The sequence below is a fragment of the Nematolebias whitei genome, chromosome 16 (genome assembly GCF_014905685.2).
Source record: "Nematolebias whitei isolate Nwh7 chromosome 16, NemWhi1, whole genome shotgun sequence".
NCBI classification, from domain to species: Eukaryota; Metazoa; Chordata; class Actinopteri; order Cyprinodontiformes; family Rivulidae; genus Nematolebias; species Nematolebias whitei.
The window spans coordinates 17173074-17193790 of NC_056513.1; the positions used below are offsets into that span (position 1 = coordinate 17173074).

A 20717-nucleotide genomic window follows, 5' to 3' on the forward strand; every position below is an offset into this window, starting at 1 on the left:
CTAAATATAAATTATAAATAGGTAATAAACTTTGATTAAAGCTCCATTTCTATTTAGACAAAATAATTCTTTAAATCTTGTATTTAACATTCTAACTTTCTAAAGAGCTCACCTCCTTGTCTTGATCCCTAATACTGGTCCATCCCCATTTAATCAACAAAAACTCCACTTTAATGTCTCTAAAAACAACTTATATTAGCATAAAGTCCACATGATATTCATGAATACCCCGATGCACTGCTAACATCTCTGTCCAGTGTCTTGCTAACATTCTAATCAAATAAAGCTTTGTACTTTTGAAATAACTAAAACATTTAACACAAAGGAGCAAACTAAAGAAATGAAGACCACACACAAAATCCTCCATGATGGGAGTGCAGGGAAAATGTACAGATTTGAAGACGGATGCAAAGACACAGGCAATGCATGTACTGTGCGTCAAAAAGATTACATGTTAAGTTTAATTAAACTGATGATTAAACCGTTTTGGAATAGACATGGAATAAAAAAAAAAAACATGTCCTGCTTAAATGATGAATTAAATACTGTCTGGGGTAAATCCTCAAAGCATGTTCAGATTTTTAGACCACATATTTGAAGCAACTTGACTCCAAATACATGATGAAATGAGTCGGGGGGGCTTCAAAAGTGGTGCAGTAAGGTAAAAAACTTAATCCAGTTTCAGAAAGTGTCAATGTCGAGTGTGGAATCCACATCTCACGTGTTCACAGTTGATAACTCCACAGTCCGACTCTGGTTCTGGTCCTCCTCCTTCTCCAGGACCCTCTGTTAGCAGTCGGAGACCTCAGAAGTGTCACTGGTGAGTTTCCTGCGATGTCTCACAGATTTGTCCTCATCCTGCAGAACAGAGGACAGGTTGGTTTGACCCATGTCGTTGTAAAGTTGCAAAATGGAAATTAGTGATACTCTTAATATTTTGCACACAAAGTCCTCGTTTATTTAAACTCTTAACAGACCGCTGTGATGCGCTGTATTCAAATTTAGGTCACTTGGGCTTCTGTTTGTGTTAACAGTCCTGTGGAAGACACGAACTGAGAATTATGGTTTTGTCATCATGCAAAATAAAACGATACTGAGGTTAGAAAACGCATCGTCAGTATGAGCTTCGTACTCTTGGACCATTTGATTTGAACTGAAATAGATGGAAGCAAGAAAGAAAAAGCTTACAAGCTACGGTAAATTAAAAAAAATTGATTTGAATGGATTTTTTTTTATTTTTTTTTGTTGCTGCAAAATTATTAAATTCAATTAAAGATTAAAACAGTTTGTCAATACTATCTGACCTTTGTGAATAAACTAAGCTCATTTGTGTGCAAAAATATTTATTTGTTTTTTATACATTTTTATTTGGATTACTTGCAAACAGTTGAAAAACAAAGTCAATTTATGAAAAGACTAATTTAAAGGTCAGACTTGATCCATTTAGCTCATTCTTGAAGGACAACAAGTCGAATCAGCTAAAAAAAGTGTTTTCCTGATAATAAAGCATCGCGTAAAACTTCAACACGCGTTATAAAAACTATTAAGAAACACAGATGCATTGTTGGTAAATAAAATGATTTGCTGATGAGTCATGAAATTATCTTTCCTTTTACATTCAGGCAATAAAACAGAAATTAAAACAATTCAGATTATGTGTTCGTCTTCATTTGGTCATATGTTTTTGTTTTTTGGACTCACAGTCTGAAAGATCCCATTCTGTCCCCATTCTTCAGGGGAGTGGTCTTCAGGGTCCTCTTCCTCCTCTTCCTCTCCCCCCTCTTCCTCCTTGACAGTGTCCATCGCATCCTCCTCATACTCTGTCAGACAGTCTGACTCCTCCGCTAAATAGAAAGATTTAAAAGGACACGTTACACAAAGGATTTATTGAGCAGCTCACCAGATAACTGCCATAAATAATCAGAACCAGGTGAAACCTAAGAATCTTTTATTTATTACAGCATTTAAATCTAAGATGACCATGAAGGGTAACTGGACAAAGTGGTTCGACAACATCCATCTTAAAGACTGGACACATGAGCAGAAAGTGCTCTTAAGAGCGTATAAGGACTTCATGTACAAAATATCTATAAATAAGGAAGAACTGAGAAGTTTGCTTCACCTTCTGTCGCTCCGTAGCTTTGGACTGGTTCTATCCTCGATACAATCTCTGCAAGGTCAGTGAAGTCAGCTGCTGGGCATGTGCAGGTCTAAAAGAAACCATTTATAGAACACTTTAAAGTAGAAACTTTCATGATGTACATGTAGGATATACATCAAACAAACATTTATGGTTCAATGATGCACATGTGCTCTCCTCACATCTGTTCTCTTGGCGTCGTTGTAGTCAGCTGAGCGGTGGTCCCTCAGCATGTTCTCGATGATGTCACCTCGAGCCCAGCCGGTAAACACCAACTTGCCGTGCTGGTAGCCGACATCCTGTGGTTTATTTAAACAGATACACAACATTTTAAAGGCATCTTCCATGGACGGGGAATTAATAGCCTGCAATAAAAATATACTATTAGGGTTAGACACAAACTGTTTTAAGTATTTGAGTAATGTGTTTAATGTCCTAATTTGGTGAGTAACACTTTAAACAAAACTCTTTTGTCACATTTACCACAGATATTTAATAAGATTGAGTAAATAAAAAAATTAAGTGCTAGAATGCTACTGTTAGTCGAAGACCACGAGGAGGGAAACGTGTCAGGAGACAGAGGGAGAAGAGGAAAAGTGAAGAATGTAGGACTGAGGGTTGCAACTCCAAATGTGGGGACAATGACAGGCAAAGGTAGAGAGCTGGCTGACATGATGCAGAGAAGGAAGGTAGATGTTTTGTGTGTCCAAGTGGAAGGGCAGCAAGGCTCGCAGCATTAGAGCAGGTCTAAACTGTTTTACCATGGTGTGGTTAGAAAGAGAAAATGAGTAGGGGTGGTCCTGAAGAAGGAGTTGGAAAAGAATGTAGTGGATGTGAAAAGAGCGTCAGATAGGGTGATGTGTCTGAAGGTGGAAGTAGAAGGTCTGATGCTAAACATCGTCAGTGGTTATGCTCCACAGGTTGGATGTGATGAGGAGAAAGATACATTTTGGAAAGATATGGATAAAGTGATAGAGAGTATTCTTCAAGTGATAGAGAGTATTCCAGGGAGGAGAGAGTGGTGATCAGAGCAGACCTGAATGGACATGTTGGTGAAGGAAACAGAGGGGATGAGGAAGTGATGGGTAGGTTTGGTGTCAAGGAAAGAAACCAGGAAGGACAGATGGTGGTGGATTTTGTCAAGAGAATTGAAAAGGCTCTAGTCAACACATACTTCCAAAAGAGGGAGAAACATAGAGTGACCTATAAAAGTGGAGGAAGGAGTACGCAGGTCGACTACATTCTGTGTAGAAGAAGAAACGTGAGGGCGTTTGGGGTCTGTAAGGTTGTGGCAGGGAGAGCGTGGCCAGACAGCATTGGATGGTTGTGTGTAGAATGACTGTTGTTGTGAAGAAGAGAAAAGTCAGAGAAGACGACCAAATGTTGGAAGCTGAGAAAAGAAGATTGTTGTGAGAAATTCAGAGAGGAGCTGTTAAAGGCTCTGGGTGGTAAGAAAGAGCTTCCAAATGACTGGACTACTACAGCAACAGTAACTATGACAGGTAGGAAGGTACTGGGTGTGTCATTTGGACAGAGAATGGATGACAAGGAAACCTGGTGGTGGAATAGAGGTAGTTACAGTTAGGACAGTGGATGCAGAGGAGAGTGAGATGGAGGTGGATGATGATTCACTGTAGAAATCCCTGAAAAGGGAAAAGCTGAAAAAGAAGAACAAAACTTTTTGGAATTGTTGCATTTCTCAACTGTAGATGATTGAATAACAGGATATACATAGCCCTCTCACTGACCTGTTGCAAGCTTGTCAATAAACCTAATTATTTGCAATTATTTCTTATTCATACCATTTAGTTTTACAGCTATTTATTTCCTCTATCCCAACTTTTGTGCTGAAAAATGTGTTGCTCTCATAAAATTCAAAATTACCTTAATATTCCCTAAAATTTGTACATTTGATGTTTAGAATGTTCCATTTGACATATCATCCCAACTTTTTCCACAATTGGGGGTGCACACATAACTTTAAAATTTTACAGAATATTTAGGATGTCACTCACATAGATTTCATCACACTTGCCAAAGTCCATGGTCTTGAAGCGGTCTATCGGTGGCCTGATGTACTCACAGTAGGCGCTCTTTTTCACCACCTCCAACTGCCGCACACAAGACACATACGCCAACCGGGACTGGATCTCTGCCATGTCTGGGACCTGTTAGAGCCATTATAAGAGCTGTTTAACTAAGCTAAAAAAGTTACACAAAATCACAACCCTAGATGGTAAAATATTAAATCAACTGCTTCTTTTAAACAAATCACTGATGCTAAAATTTGATTTAGGTAAAGCTCTAAATCTTTATTTCAAAAATTAGCCAATGCTTACTATACCTTTACTTTTTCTGCCCAGGGATTGATCCGTTTCCACAGCAACCACCAGCCAGATAGGCAGTCGCCGTAGTTACAGAGGTCAGTCTCGTCTTGGCTACCGACATCAATGGCAATGACTGTTCTGGCACCCACGTTTCTTGCAATATCGGCTGTTGGGACGTTTAACACCAGAATTCACACACGAGCAATGAGAAAGACGTTCAAAACCAGCTTGACAAAAGCCAGCAGCAAGGCAGATAACACAATAAACTCCATGCTCAAGAAAAATCTCTAAACACTCACTCACAAAGGCCCAATGTTTCAACAGACTTCAACCACAAAATCATCAGTTTAAGCCGACACACACCAGAGCACTTAAGGCCAATTAGCTACAGAAAACACTGATATACAGAAAAGGAAAACTGTTTACTATCCACTTTAACAAGAACAGGGCCTGCAGTCATCGTGAGTGTTAGAGCTTTGTGGCAAAGAGCAATTTTGTGGTGTTCAGCCTACTTGAAGACAAAAACAGGAAGACATCACTGAAACCCAAAGTAATGAAACAATGGCCCAAGAAAAACTGGGAAAAGCAGCTGATCTAGCACAGACTCTTAATGGAAAAGGCTGGGTAATACACTTCAAAACAAAGGATGTTAACTTCTTTAACTGGGTTGATCTTTGAGCTCTAAAAGCTTCTTATTTCATAAAACTTTTTACTATTAAAAAATATACTTATACAATAGTCCCTCATTTATCGTGGGGGATCCATACCCTGAAGCCCCGCGATAAGTAAAAAAACGCAAAGTAGGAATAGTAGTACAAGTAGGGGAGTGGTGGCGCAGAGGTTAGAAGATGGGCTTGTGATCGGAAAGTTGCAGGTTCACCTCCTGGTACCGTCAACATCAAAATGTGAGTGGAAAAGGTGCCTCACAGAAAGAAGGTCCTGGGTTCAATCCTCTGTTAGACCTGTTAGACCCAGGGTCTTTCTGTGTGGAGTTTGCATGTTCTTCTCGTGGTTGCGTGGGATTTCTCCGGGTACTCTGGTTTCCTCCCACAGACCAAAAACATGCATGTTAGGCTGCCTTCAGGCCCAGGTCTCCCTTACAAAAAAAATCTGTGATCTCAATGGAATTTGCCTCGTTAAATAAAGGTTATTAAATAAATAAATAAATATACATACATATACACACACATACATATATAAAAGGAGTTTTAAACCCTTGCAATATTTTAAACAATGTTTCTAAACACTAAACTCTCTAAAAGAGCACAGCGTGTCATGATTTCAGCTCTCTGCCTCCGGCTGCTCTCTGCCATCTGCCAGTGCTCTCGGCCACGCCCACTTCTCCGCTGCAGAGCAGAGATATGACACGCTGCAGGGGGAAGCTTCTCTTGCACCTGTGGTCTGCACACAGGTGCAGCAGGTGCTAAATAATTTAAATAATAATTCATTTTAAATAAAAATTCCATCCCAAACGTGCGGCTCATTCATCAATCAGCCAATTACGTGTCATGTGCAATCTTTATTTTGAAAAACAGCGATAGAGCAAGTCCGTGAAAAATGAACTGCAAAGTAGCGAGGGACTACTGTATTATTATATATTTGATATTGGGGAGTGGTGGCACAAGGAAAAAAAAAAAAGATCTACTGGAAATTTCAAGCACAATCATCTCTAGGGTTTACAAAGACTCACCAAACCAGACGACGTTTGTTCAATCTCTTACAGTCCATTTTAGGTGATCCTGTGAGAATTGTAACCTAAGTTTTTTGTTCTTAGCTGGAGGGAGTGGCACCCAGTGTGACATTCTGCTGCTGTAGTCCATCTGCTTCGAGGTCTAACACATTTGTGCGTTCAGAGATGGTTTTCAGCAGATCTTGATTGTAACGAGTGATTATTTCAGCTACTGTTGTCTTTCCACCATCTGAAACCAGTCGGCTCATTCTCCTTTGACATCAACAGGCATTTCCATCAACACAACTGCCAGTCATTGAATACTTTTTTTGTCAGCCCATTCTCTGTAAACTCTAGAGATGTTGTGAATAAAATCCCAGTAGACCAGTGGTTTCTAAAATACTCAAACTAGCCCATCTGGCACCACAATGCACTTAACATAATATCCTTCTTCCCCTTTCTGATGCTTGGTTTGAAGTTTAACAAGTCATCTTCACCAAATTTAAATGATTAAATGCACAGTTGCTGTCATATGACCGCCTGACCAGTGTTAACAAGCGATTTAACAGGTGGACTTAAAGTAGATGGTAAGTGCAGCACAGTGGCTTAGTGGTTAGCACTGTTGCCTCACAGCAAGAAGGTTCTGGGTTCAATCCATGGTTTGGACCTGGGGTCTTTCTGTGTGGAGTTAGCATGTTCTCCTTGTGTTTGCGTGGGTTTTCTCCAGGTTCTCCATTTTCCTCCCACAGTTCAAAACATGCATGTCAGGCTGTCTTCAGGCCCTGACCTCCCTTGCTAAAGAGATCTGTGATCTCAGTGGGATTTGCCTGGTTAAATAAAGGTTGATAATAAAAAGGCGTTCCGTATTTTTCACCCTATAAATGGCGTTTTTTTTTTTTTTGCATAATTTGCATGCCCTGCGACTTATAGGCCAAAGCAACTTATTTATGGATTTTTTTCCCCCATATTTATAAACCAATTTTTGGCTGTGATATGACCCTTTTCATTCATTCTGATTGAAAAAAATAACATTACCACTTTCAGCCACTAGATGGCAGTTGAGTAGTAAGGCATTCCTTTGTATCATGTAATAGGTAAAAGTGGCTATTAATGACAAAATTGGCTTGCTAAAAACCTGCCACTCATCTGCCTGGAGCAACCAAATCAGCTTCATTAAGCTGCGCCGCCCTGGAGAAATGCAGTTGATTTGACTGTCAAACTGCATTTATTAAGCAGAAGATGGACTAAGACACACCTTTGCTATAATTTCGAGCAACCAAAACTGTTTTTAAGTGGTAACCTTGTTAAATTCTTGTTAAAATCCTACCAAGCACGCTCCCGCGGCCGCCATTTGGCAGCCTATAGATTGTTGGCACACCGGCCCACATTTCCAGGTTGTCAGCGGTGACACGTAACAAACGCGACGCGTCAGCGGTGATGCATAATAGATGTGACGTATATGGCGAAGCGACATATCTATGGATTTTTCCACTTTAGACATATTTGGACTGATGCGACTTACAGGGTGGTGAGACGTGTAAGGCGGAAAATAAGTACAAGGCACAGCACATTAAATTAATTTAACCAACAACAGAGCTATTCAATGTCTGTCACACTAAAATACAAAAGAACCTCCCCTTAGACTGAATACAAACAACATTCGTATTTCAACTAGGGATGCACCAATCCACTTTTTTTTACTTCCGGTCCAATCCAGATACCTAGAACTGAGTATCGGTCGATACCGATCCAGTTCCAATATCATCATCATCGATTTTACATGAGGCTGTAATAATCTCCTCTCAAGTACAATTTGTACAAATATATGCATGCATGTACAAAAAGGCAACTTGACATAATTTTTATTAATGTTGGATAAGTTTCAAAGTTAGAATTAAATTCTGCTAACACAAAACATGTTTCTTTTTATTCCTAGCTTTAAAGTGGATATTAAAGTGATTAATTTAAGGGATTGTTTAAAGTTATTTTATATTTTTTTTAAATAAGGGGCAGATATAAGATTTTTTTTCTCCTTTCTGCACTCTTTTCATTCGATGTTTTCTTTTTGATGATTTTTTTTTTATTTTGTTTCTTTTAAATGAATGAATAAATAAATTAAATTAAATGTTAAATGGCTTCAAACACCTGCTAAGTTCATGGCATAAACCAATAGACATCTTCCCGTTTTTAGTATTTTACATCACTTTATAATGTAGCTGTTTTTGTTTTTAATATAATTTTCAAATCATATGTTTTTTTATGATTGTTTACTGTTATATTGATGAATATCTCCTGGAGCGTAAACTATATCTTGGATGCAAGTATCAAGCTGTGAAATCTTTCGTTTTCTACAACTGATAGGGGTTGGTCATTAATCATGATGAAGTTTAGCAACTTCTCTGTAAACATTTGAGCTCCGTGGCTTCAGCGATGTCTTCTTCTTGTTCAATCCGAAGCAGGCAGCCTGATTTGGGGCAGTCTGTCTGTCCCTCCTCAGAGACGGGCACACTGAGCGGGGCAGAGTGGACGCGGCTGACCGGGGTCGAGTCGCCTCTTTCGGATTCAGAGAGAGTAGCGCTCTAAGTTTGTTAGCTGTTAGCCACAGTGCTGCTAACTCAGTCCTCACGTTGTAGCTGGCTGCAAACTATGAACTGGATTTCCTGAATGTGAGGCGGGTCTTATTACTCTGGGTTCATGAGACACGCCGCCGTTCAGGAAATCCATTCCATAGTTTGAAGCCAACTTGCATCATGGATCGGAAATATCGACACGTGGATTGGAAAAATCTGATACGTAAATTATGCTGGTATCGGAGGCCGATACCGATACTGGATCGGATCGGCCCCGTCCCCATTTTCAACTACACAAAAGACAAATACTTCTGAAAATCACAAAAAGTACAAATTAATGACGAGCTGGGTGATAGAGGTATACAAATACTAAATATTTTGTATATTAAAATACTGAGAAAATGTAGTGCCATATTAGATTAAACTGCCAAATTAAATTAAATTGTCAATCTGTAAAACAGAAACTTAAGCAATTGTTTGAATGACAACATTTTAAATGTAATAATTTGAAGACTCAAATTTATAGAATGGGTCACATGATAGAATCAGGCTTTCTAGACCTTTTTTAAGATTAAATAACACCCAGCCCTACAAAAACAAAGCAAACGCTAATGGCAAAAAACTAATACATTCTGAAAACAGACTGGTGTCTTTTGTAAAAGAAATACAGATTCTTAATGGTTTAATTAATAAAGTGGATAAGTCTCTAAAAAAATTATAATTCCACATCTATTTGACACCAGGCTGTTTAACAGATAAACACATTTCCCATCTTCAATTTATTTATAATTCAGTAAATAATTATTAATGTCAAACTCCAATAAATGCCGACTTTTTCCATCTTCATGAACAGATTATTTCAGAGTTTCAAGGAAGAAACTCACCATTAAAGAGCCCACCAAAGTGATGCGTCAAACGTGACTATTTTCTTAAAACTTGCAATTTAGGTGTTTTTTTTATTAGCTGAACAAGTAACTTTTCAGGCCTTTTTGAGGTTTACGTAATAAAATACACAACTTGTGAGAAAGGATGACCAATTATCTGTACTGGTTTATTATACAGATTGGGAAAACTCGGCACTAAAGCAGGACATTTCTACTTACCTTAACTCTAAATGTTACTAAATTGATTAACCCTCCATATAAAGCAGCCCCAGTTTTACCCCTCCTCTCCTCTTCAGCAAATAGGAGTTGGGGCGACAATGAGAAATATTCAGAACGTTGAGTGGAGAGTGGGCTGGGGTTGCAGTGGGTGGGGGCGGGGGGTCACCACCTGTACTTGCCTGGCAGGTTGTTGATGTAGCCACCATCCATTAGCAAGTTGCCATCTTTGGGGTCGCACAGGGGCGGCAGGTACCCCGATAGGGTCATGCTTGCCCGAACATAGCGCCACAGAGAGCCTGGTACACCAGGGGTGAAGGAGAGGAGGAAGGGGGGGGGGGATAACATCTCAGTAATGTTTGTTAAACGTTTCAGATTAGTGTCGACACAAACCACAATCCAAACGCTGCAGGAAGGTGGCTGATCCCTGCAAAGTTTTGGGCTCAAACCTCATTACCAAGCACTGAAGCTCTGTGTGACTTGTGCAAAAGATGAAAAAGGAAACGGCACCATCACAAAGAACCGAAGTTTGTTCGATCTACAAACTATATCCCATCAACGGGGCTGGCTTGCTTGTAATCATTTGTATTCTTTGTTCTAAATTTTGCAAAGTCCACTTGTACTAAAACAAACGTCATCATGAGTTGAGCTGAAGCAGCATCTAGTTGTAGTGCAACTGAGTTCATCTTGTTCTGTGTTTAGAGACAAAGCAGCAGCAGATGTTGATGGGACAGCGTTCCCAGATCTTTCATTGTGAACATGGCAGAAAAGCAACCAGCCTACTCCGTCCTGCGGTACGGGTCAGAGCCAGCAGGGGGCAGAAGCAGGCTAGATGCTGCATGGGTTGGAAGGATAAGGAGCACCACAGTGAAAAGTGAGGGGTGCCACTTTACATGCCCGTATGCTACGGCAGATTAATTTAAAATGCAATTTTATGGAAACTGTAGAGTGCTATATTCCTTCAGTGTAGACCTAATTTAAGAGCTTGTTTTGGTTTGTGAAAAGGTCTAAAGATGTGCAACAGCAGGATCCAGAACACATATTGCCATGAAACTACAACTAATTTACAAGAATATATAGACAGGCTCACAAAATTTACAAGAACTGGCTACAAGAAAGCAAAGCCAGAGAGGAGGACAAGGAGCTGGGCAGGAGAGGCTCATTATGTCCCTGAAGGCAGAGATGATTGAAATGAAACGGGAGAAAAAGACGGGCACGAATAACAAGCTGCAGTTAAATCCACGACTGAAACATTTAGATCCAATGAAATTACACACCAGTCCACAACTGCAGAAGATGTATGACGTGAACATGATGTTGCCAGGTGGCTCCGCCCTTCACTGCGTCAAGTAAAGACGAAGTAAAAAAACAAATTACAGTCCTGTTTCCTATTAAAGCTCATATCCATCTAAATCCAAACCAGTCAAATCTAATCCAAACTGGCTAATCTAAGATCCACACATGGACTGTGTCTATGTAGAATACTGAGAAAATAAGCAAATACTGTGGTGCATGATGAGACCATCCGTTCTTAAGAGCCACATTCAGAATTTTATAAAATAAGAACCCTTTTCTGTAAAAGTGTATAGAGCCAGAAGAAACTCAATCAATGTGCTTCTCTTGAGACATCTAGATGTAAAATGTCTCAACTTATCTACACCTCAGATCTGCAAGATGTATTGCAGGCTTATGCAGCCGCGTGATATTGAGCTAACAGTTTTATAAATGCATTACAAACCAAAGAGGGTAAAATAGGAAGCACTAACTGATTTGTTTAAGTCTTTCCTTCCAAACCATGAACTCCCAGTGTCCATAGAGGGGTTAGTTACAGGTGAACAGTGAGCCCACTTAAGGACGAGGGGGGAGAGGAAGTTTTGGTGAGTGGGTGTTTAAAATCTGACCTGGGACATTGTTAACATAGCAACCATCCACAAGCAAGTGGCCATCCTTGGGGTCGCACAGGGGAGGTAAATAGGGGGTGTAGGATGCGCTGGCTCTAACATACTGCCAGACGCTACCTGTCAGGAAATGGAGATGGAGAAGGAGGAACACATCAAACATGAGCCGGACCCCACGTCACAGATGGAAAAAGAAAATCAGAAAAACAGTGAAAGAAAGAGAAGAATGAAAAATGCAGAGAAAGAAAAGCCTGGGTCATAGAGACAAAAAATTTAAATGAGGACATAATCGCAACAGTATTTACCTCCTTATGTCTGCTGGGTAAACAAATTCTATGTTGGGTCTTTTTTTTCTTATATACAACTTCTCTACAACCAATCAAATGTAACAGTTAGATGACTATGAGTATGCAGCTGTATGTTTACCAAGTTTAGTATGATGACTTGACTTGCATGTAATTTTCTGTCAGATCAGTGTTTTAATTAAGCTCATAAAAATAGTGCCGTTAGCCAATTTTTAAAAAAGCAATTGTGGGGAAAAAATAGAGGCAGAAAAAGCAACTTTGGGAAGGGCAGTCAGGAACAAAATAGGCAGACACAAACAGAGAGGCAGACCATCAAATTTAGGCTCTTACCCAAATTCTCAAAATTGTAGATTCATTAGAAAACTATAGATATTTGTGCAGTTTCAGAAGCTTCAAACCCCAGACAAAACCAAAAAAAGCCAAAACAAACCCACAACACATTTTTAAATCCAATCAAGAGGATGTTACTTCTTTTGTTTCAGTAAATGAAGTCAAAGGAGATGTATACTGGGATTCATGGAACTAGTAATGTGGGACAAAAACAACTACAAAAAGTACAGAATGGAGCTAAAGAAATAATGGAGGCAACATGGAAAGACATTAATATGCAGGAGAAAAAGATAAGTTGTAAGGTGTTCTGGATCCTACATGTACACATGGACATGAGTTTAGTTATTTTAAACATAGCCTCTACACTGGTTATTATATCTACAGAGCAACATTTAAGACTAGAGAAGCAGGATCTTAAAGGATGTTTAATCTAGTCGAGGAATTTTAGACAAACAGTAGGTGATGGAGACTAAATGAAAAAAGTAAATTAGTAGAAAAACAGAAAGAAAGAAAAAGACAGAAAGAAAGAACAAAAGAATGAAAGATTGAAAGAACAAAAGAACGAAAGAGCAAAAAAGACAAAAACAGAAAGACAGAAAAAGACAAAAAGAAAGAAGACAGAAAGACAGAGGCAGAAAGAAAAAGACAAAGAACAAAATAACAAAAAAAGAACAAAGGACAAAAACAGACAAAAAGAAAGAAGACAGACAGTAAGAAAGAAAGATGAAAAGAAAGAAAAAGACTGAAAGAACTACAGAACAAAAGAAAAATGAAGGAAAGAATAGAAAAAGACAAAAATAGAAAGACAAATCAGAAAGACACAAAGACAAGATAAAAAAAGACAAAAAGACAGAAAGAAAGAAAGAAGGAAAGAAAGAAAGAAGTTTTCTTCATCAGTTAGTTTATCTTGATGCCAAGATGCAAACGTCAGCAGCCTTTTTCATTTCCCTGCAGGACTCAGGCCTGAAAACCCATAAACTCCTCAAATCTCACAACCTCAGTAACAACGTTGACTTTCCAATTAAACTTGCAATGTTCAAATGCTGTAAATTAAAGATTACCAGTGTTGCATAAACAGGGTGCTGGATTTGAAGGGTTTATGGAGGGAAGAGTTACAGACCACAGAGATCTCATTTAATTGTTAGTGATGGTGCAGTTTTATGCAAGTCAAACAGAGCACATGTTCAGCAAATACAGGCACAAGCACAGAAATGAGTGAAATGTGCTTCTAACTCATTAGATACAGCATAAACAAAGAAATACAAAAATAGTATGTAAGTGAGAAGAGCAAAACTGAGTTGTTGATAACTAAACGGAAGCAATGGATTTTGCTGTGCTGTGTTTTAAGTTGTTGTCCCAACATGCTGTACTCTGTCTGATGTTGTAACCTATCTTTGGTCTATTCAGTGAGTAAACATAACCAATAACTTCTGATAGTTGACTAAGTGTAGGAACATGCCATTATATTTTGTTCTTTATTTACATCTGAAGTATATTTAAGTTGTTGTTGGATGCGAGCAAGTCGTGTTAGATTTTAAGACTTGTTCCTTTAATTACTTGTGTGTATGTGTGCTATTGTAAAATCCTGTTAAATACATTGTATGTAAAACAAAAATGTATTACTAAAAAGATAACTATAGTAAAACAGCAAAGGCTGTTTTGACTTTGCAGTCAGCGTAGTTGTCACTCACCGTCCTGATGAACCCTCATGGCTGAGGCTGTGATGTCTGTAGTGACATTGAAGTATGGAAGCCACAAATCCTGTGAAGACAGTAGTGTCACCAAATCTGTCAGTAAATTGTTCCAGTGATTGATCCATTAACTGTATTGCAGTGATCAACTCACTTCAATTTGCTTGTCCTGAAACACTTTATAGATGCTGGTGTTGAAGGCAGACCCAGAGAACATGGAGGTGATGGGATACGTGAGGTCCAGGACTGTTTTAAACACAGAATTCATTGCCTGTTGAACAAATAAATACAGATAAATCACACAAAGTACACAGATTATTGTTTGTTCTCACATGAAACCATGCGTCTAAAAGTGCTGTTGCAATTAAAAAGTTATACAAACTTGAATATAATATTTCAAACTACATTTTTTGTTTTATTAAAGGAAAGCTATGGTTATAATACAGGTATATGCTGTACCTTGGACCACTCTCTGGCTCTCTGCTTTGTTCGAACAGCACTTCTCTCCTCAGCATACAGAGCACCAATAAATGAGCCAATCGATGTCCCACCCACTATGTCAATAGGAATTCCTGCTTCCTCCATAGCTTTTATCACGCCCACGTGTGAGCAGCCTCTGTATGAGAAATACAAATACGTTGTGCAACACACAGGTAATCAAAAGGAGAATATGTGAGTTTAACTTGAGCAAAACAGTAAAAATCATGTCATTGTAGGTATAAGAGCATGGACAGACTTTCTGATATTACTTCAGTTGATATTTGTGTGATACCATACACCGAAGTTGAATTTTAACACTAATACCGTATTTTCCGCCGTACATGTCGCTCCTCCCTGTAACTCACATCAGTCCATATTTGTCTAATAAAGTGGAAAAATCCATAAATATGTCGCTTTGCTGTATACGTCGCATCTATTATGTGTCACCGCTGACGCGTCGCGTTTGTTACACGTCATCGCTGACAAAAAATCGATGGGCTGCCAAATGGCAGCCGCAGGAGCGTGCACAGGAGGACTTTAACAAGAATTTAACAAGATTAACACTTAAAAGCGATTATTTGTTTGCTCGAAGTTATAGCAAAGGTGTGTCTCAATTGAACTTTTACTTAATAAATGCACTTTAATGGTCAAATTAGCTGCATTTCGTCGGGGCGGTGCAACTGGTTTAACTTGCTCCAAGCAGTGAGCAGAATGAAAGTGGGTCTATGGCAAGCCGATTGTATCTTTAATAGCTGCTGAAGGTTCTCAGTCATCCAGGACATGGTAAATTCAAAAAAGTTCAAGAAAAAACAATAAAAGTATAATAAATAAAGTCCAGTTGTTTTTGTCTTGAACTTTTTTGAATTTGTCAATATAGCTACGTTATGATACAATGGCATGCCTTAATGATACTACTACTCTGCTGCCATCAAGTGGATGAAAATGGTACTGTTCAATTTTTTTTCAGTCAGAATGAATAAAACAGTCATATCTCAGCCAAAAATTGGCTTATAAATATGGGGGAAAAAATCCATAAATACATTGCTTTGACCTATAAATCACAGGGCATGTAAATTATGCAAAAAACTGCGACTTATGGGCCGAAAAATACGGTAGCTCTTTTGTGGAATCCCATGTACATACATGAATAGAAGGATTATTGAACTTGATCTCACTAACAGTGCTCACCTAGCTCCACCTCCTCCAAGCACAAGCGCAATGCTGTTTCCAGTGAGGACTCGGGCCAACCGAGAGAAATCGCTATGTCTGTCTGCGATTTTCTCAAACACCTTCTCATACACTTCCCTCTGCATGGAAGAATTAAAACAAAGCGACATCATTCTAGCAACATGTCTCATAAGATAACTCTGAGTCATTCGGTAGCAGAGGGTAGTAAACAAACAGAAAAGCTGCAAATTCCAGAAAGGTTTTCTTCATACCAGTTTGGTGGGACTGCGTCTGGAGAAAACCCTGCGGGGACACTTCAGGTGGAGATGCCCGGAGCACCAGCTGCGCATGTTGAGCCACTCAACCGTTCTGGAAGGACCAGGTCCATCCTCTCTGTGCAGAAGAACCAGCTTCTTCAGAGCCCGGACTGCTGTATTTTCCAGCATTTGCTCCAACTGGAGGGAATGAGATGAAAGAGGAGTTACATTTTGCCCGTTACGATTATAGTCCTGTCTTTGAAAGCTTAGCCTGCAAACACATACTTCGCCCAGTGTTGGTTCCTGGTCCCCCAGTCCCACAATGAGGATGCAGTCAGCCTGGCGAATGCAGCGCTGAGTCCACGGGGTCATGCTGTTGTCAGTCTGGTACAGGACAATTCGATTGATGTCCTCCTGCTGGGCCAGCCAGCCAGAGAGACGATACTCGTGGATACTGCCATTATTGAGAATAAAAATAACTTTTAAATTCAGTAAATAAACAGCAACTCAGAAGAAATTAACATCAAAGTTTATTTAACAACTATATGAAATTGAGGGGGGGGGAGGGGGGGGGCAGAAAACTGGAGCAACCAATACAATGAAACTTAAAATCCATTCATACAAATAGTCGAAGCCTTTTTAGGCCTTTTATTTACATTTTTTAAATAATGAATCATACAAAGAAGAATCAAACAATCACAGTTCTGTAACTGTGATTGTTTGTTGAACACCTAAAATCTTTTATCTATCAAGGATGGATACAGATTCTTCAATGACAGCAGTAACAATTGGTATTGTTAGTTCACTAAACAAATAAAAACTAATTATAAGAAAAGGATGATGCCATTCTTTGATTTAGTCACCTAAAGTATTTTATTTTTCCCCCCATTCATATCTGTTAGAAAAACAAATGTTTGAACCAAAGAAACTTTTTTTTTTTTTAGAAATCATTTATGTGATAGGGAGAAATGTGAAAGATAAATTATAATAACATTATAACAACATTTTCAGTTGAATTTGCCTAAATTAAAACGATCCAATCATTATAAGACCCACCTGTCCAAAGCAGAAGCCCCCAGTCGCTCTCTGATTATTTCACTGGTCAGAAGTAGAGCGGGCCCTTTAAATATCACCGGAAATGTAAAATTAATACACCAAATATCTAATACAATGCACGAGGATGCCATGACAAGGAATTCCAGTAACTCAAGACAAAAGGGGGAGAGAAAGTGAGTGAGTGAAGTTACCAATGGCACTGAGGGCATGGCTGAGCTCCAAGTTGAATGCATTTATAGGAACTTCATCACACACAGGCAGAACAGCCACAGTTGAGAGGTTACTCGCTGGGTTGGTGACATCTGCACTTGTTGTCATACTGGGCAAACTGATGGCTGAACCTGGCAGACAGAAACACAATGTGACAGCAGAGAAACAGGAGAATTATTATGTGAACGTTCATGAAGTATTCACACTATTGTGATCCCTTTTTCTTCCACGTATTTTTCAACATCTTTCTTGTTCCACAATTTTTGTGCTATTTCAACAAATCATATATCAAAACGTTCAGCTCATTCGGGAAAAGGGTGCTATGACTTACCGTAGTGTTGGTGCAACTTTAGCTTTTTGAAATATTTAGCCTTTTCTGCCACTTTTTTCTCATAGAAAATGAATTGAGCTCATTTTACATCCTTCTAATCTTTCGATCTGTTTACAACCTTTTACTGCTCCTTTCACATTTTGTTTTGCTTCAGCTTCTTTCAGCTTTAGTGCACATTTATTCTTTTTTTTTTTTCAGCTACTTTCAGCTTATTACAGCTGATTTTTCAGCTGTTTTGTGCTCCTTTCAGGATCTTTCTGCTAACTACAACAATTTTGTTCTTCTTCCATCTTTTAATGTGCTAATTTCAGCTTGTTATGCTCCTTTCAGCTTATTTATGCAAGTTTCAGCTTTTTCTGCTATTTCAGCTACTATTTAGCTGCTTTATGCTAATTTTGGCTTTTTCAGATAATTCCAAATTTTTTGAACTCATTTCAACTTTTTTCAGTCTAATGCAACAAAAATGTGTTCTCTCTACTTCCTTCTGCTAATTTAAGCTTCTTTCAGGCTTTTTTAGCTACTTTTCAGCTTTTTGGGCAAATTTCAGTCTTTTTCAGATAATTTCCACTTTATTGTGCTCATTTATGCTTCTTTCAGCCTAAATGGGCAAACATGTGTTCTTTCTGCTTTCTTCTGTTAATTCAAGCTTGTTCTAACTTTTCAGCTACATTTTTTAACATTTTTTAGCTAATTTCAGCTGTTTTTGGATAAATTCAAGTTTTTCTTGGTAATTTCCACTACTTTCAGTCTAACTTCTTTCTGCCAATTTCAGCTCATTATGCTCCTTGTAGCTTTTTACCTGCTACTTTCAGCTTTTTCAGCTATTATTTAGCTCTTCTGATGCTAATTTTAGCTTTTTCAGCTAATTATACATTTCTTTTAGCTCATTTCAGTTCTTTATGCTTCCTTCTAGTAGTTTAGACTTTTTTTTCCTTTTCAGCTACTTTTCAGCCTTTTGTTTTTGTTAATTTCAGCTTTTTTTAAAACTAATTTTCTAATTTTTGTCCCAATTTCTACTTATTTAAACGTAATTCAACAAATACGTGTTCTTTCTTTTTCTTCTGCTAATTTAGACTTTTTCTTCCACTTCAGCTACATTTCAGCATTTTTTTTTAGCTAATTTCAGCTGTCTTTCAGCAAGTTCTTCTGCAATAACCATTCACACTGCATTTTCGCAGGAAATGCAATTTCTCTAGTTATTATTTATTTATTTATTTTTTCATCATCTTACCTGAGAATGGCCCACGACCCTGCTGGAGGTTCCCCAGAATCTTCTGTCCTAACAGGTGGATCAACCTTGTTACCACCTAGAATGCAGATAATAAAGTTGGTATCCCTCAGTGCAAAGCACAGTGAGCAATCTTTCATTAAAGTCACTGACCTGAGGATATCGTCTTTTAATGTTGTTCAGCGTTCCTTCTGGCAGTTTAACAAGCTCCGTGTCTCTCACAGCGTGGACAGTAGTGGCTCTTGGCTGCTTGGTCAAGGCCTCCACCTAAAAAAAAAATGGCAGTGTAAAAACCACAAGATAGTTTATAAACTCAGGATTGTGAGACAAACAATTAAAGCTAAATGATGGGTTTAGTCAGCCCCTTAAAAACAGAACTGCTTTATATAATCAACAGAAAGTCATTGTATTTTGGTTTCTTTAACATGGATGCAAACAAAACAACTCTTACCACACCAATGAGGTCTCCTCTTCCATATTCCCCCACTAACTCTTTCTTGCCATTTGCTTTACGAATGACTGAGCGCAGACGTCCATTCAGGATAATGTATGTACAATCTGACTGGTCATCTTGTCTAGAAGTGTGGAGAGAAAAAGAATGGTAAATGGACTGTATAGTGATTTTATATCTAATCAAGATACTCAAAGTGCTTCACAATACAAGCTGTGCCCTCATTTACCTCCACACACACATTCAGACAGCACTCTACTACATCTCTACAAAGTTAATTGTACAAACTATTCTAAAAGAAACTAATCAGTGCTTTTAGATCAGATCCATACACTAATGGGACACACATTGGAGGCAATGAGAGGTTCAGTGTCTTACCCAGGGACACTTCAACATGTGACTGCTGGTGGAATCTAACCCCCAACTCTCCCAATGAAGGACGACTGCTCTAACAACTCACTCACAGCTGTCCCCATATATCCAGTGTCAGTTAATGGTAACCAGTGTTCAATATGTGTGAAGAAAATGTTTAAAAAATTAGGTATGCAACAGACTTTTAGGATTTTTGTTCAAACAAATGCAGCTATTTGATTATTAAAAATATGGACCAGATTTTTTATATTTAGTACAATATCTCTAATGCCAACAATAAATTAACATAATGTGTATAAACAGATACATAGGTTGAATTTTTTTGATCATTTTCCCTAAACTTTTTTAATCTATTTTGTAATTAATTAATTCTTAATTAATTTTGTAAAACTATCTTTGAGAGCAAGAAGTAAAATGTCCAACTGTTAGTTTCAAGGTCAAGGTTTCTTTATTGTCATTCGCATCATATGTGGGACATGTGGTGGAACAAAATTGTGCGCACAGGGTCCCAGTTACATCCAACAAAAGTATAAATTGTAAAAGAAAAGCAGTAATAAGATCTAAAATGTGAACTAAGAAATACACTAAACTAAGAATACGCTAAAAACTAATAGTACAAAAACAATACGCCGAAGAACAGCAGCACGAACATGAGTCTGCGTGAGCAGATGAGTACAAATTAACACAGCAGCATGAAATAAATCAGCAGAATGAGATCAGCAGCATGGATAGTCAGCAGCACATAACAATCAAGTGGCATTACAGTGATTACTGGTACAGTGATTTTTTTTTTATGTTTACATTAGTTTAGATAGCTTTTTTTATTTATTTATTTTTTTAGTTTAGATGCTTATTAAAAAAGCGTGGGACTACCTGTAGAGGGCTCTGCCAGCTTCGACAGCCATCCAGTCGATAGCAAAGTCCATCTGTCTGACGAAAGCCGACATGCGGACAGAAACTGTGTGGGCCACACTGAGCACCACGCTCGGTTGTTCCCTCATTATCCTGCAGAGGGCAGCACGCAAGACAAATTCATTTGGAAATGAAGAAGAAGAAAAAAAGAGAAATATTATAACCAAAATTATGTTTTTATTTTAAATACTGTAATTTGAATTAAAGTAGAATAAGTAGAAAC

General features: G+C 38.4%; 1 protein-coding gene across 1 annotated transcript in view; it reads right to left on the minus strand.

The window, feature by feature from the left end:
• Positions 1–524: 524 nt before the first annotated feature.
• pnpla6 (patatin-like phospholipase domain containing 6) overlaps positions 525–20717 on the minus strand; it is a 37305-nt gene continuing 17112 nt past the window's right edge. The window contains exons 18-36 of the mRNA XM_037689734.1: positions 20456–20587; positions 19211–19334; positions 18913–19026; positions 18763–18838; positions 17182–17331; positions 16991–17054; positions 16220–16388; positions 15950–16132; positions 15699–15817; positions 14490–14646; positions 14185–14301; positions 14031–14100; positions 9989–10105; positions 4485–4633; positions 4156–4308; positions 2323–2439; positions 2123–2210; positions 1702–1844; positions 525–858 (exon numbers count right to left, since the gene is read on the minus strand). Coding sequence (XP_037545662.1) covers positions 790–858; positions 1702–1844; positions 2123–2210; positions 2323–2439; positions 4156–4308; positions 4485–4633; positions 9989–10105; positions 14031–14100; positions 14185–14301; positions 14490–14646; positions 15699–15817; positions 15950–16132; positions 16220–16388; positions 16991–17054; positions 17182–17331; positions 18763–18838; positions 18913–19026; positions 19211–19334; positions 20456–20587 — 2311 coding nt within the window. The 3' untranslated portion in view covers positions 525–789. The remainder of the gene's footprint in view (positions 859–1701; positions 1845–2122; positions 2211–2322; positions 2440–4155; positions 4309–4484; positions 4634–9988; positions 10106–14030; positions 14101–14184; positions 14302–14489; positions 14647–15698; positions 15818–15949; positions 16133–16219; positions 16389–16990; positions 17055–17181; positions 17332–18762; positions 18839–18912; positions 19027–19210; positions 19335–20455; positions 20588–20717) is intronic.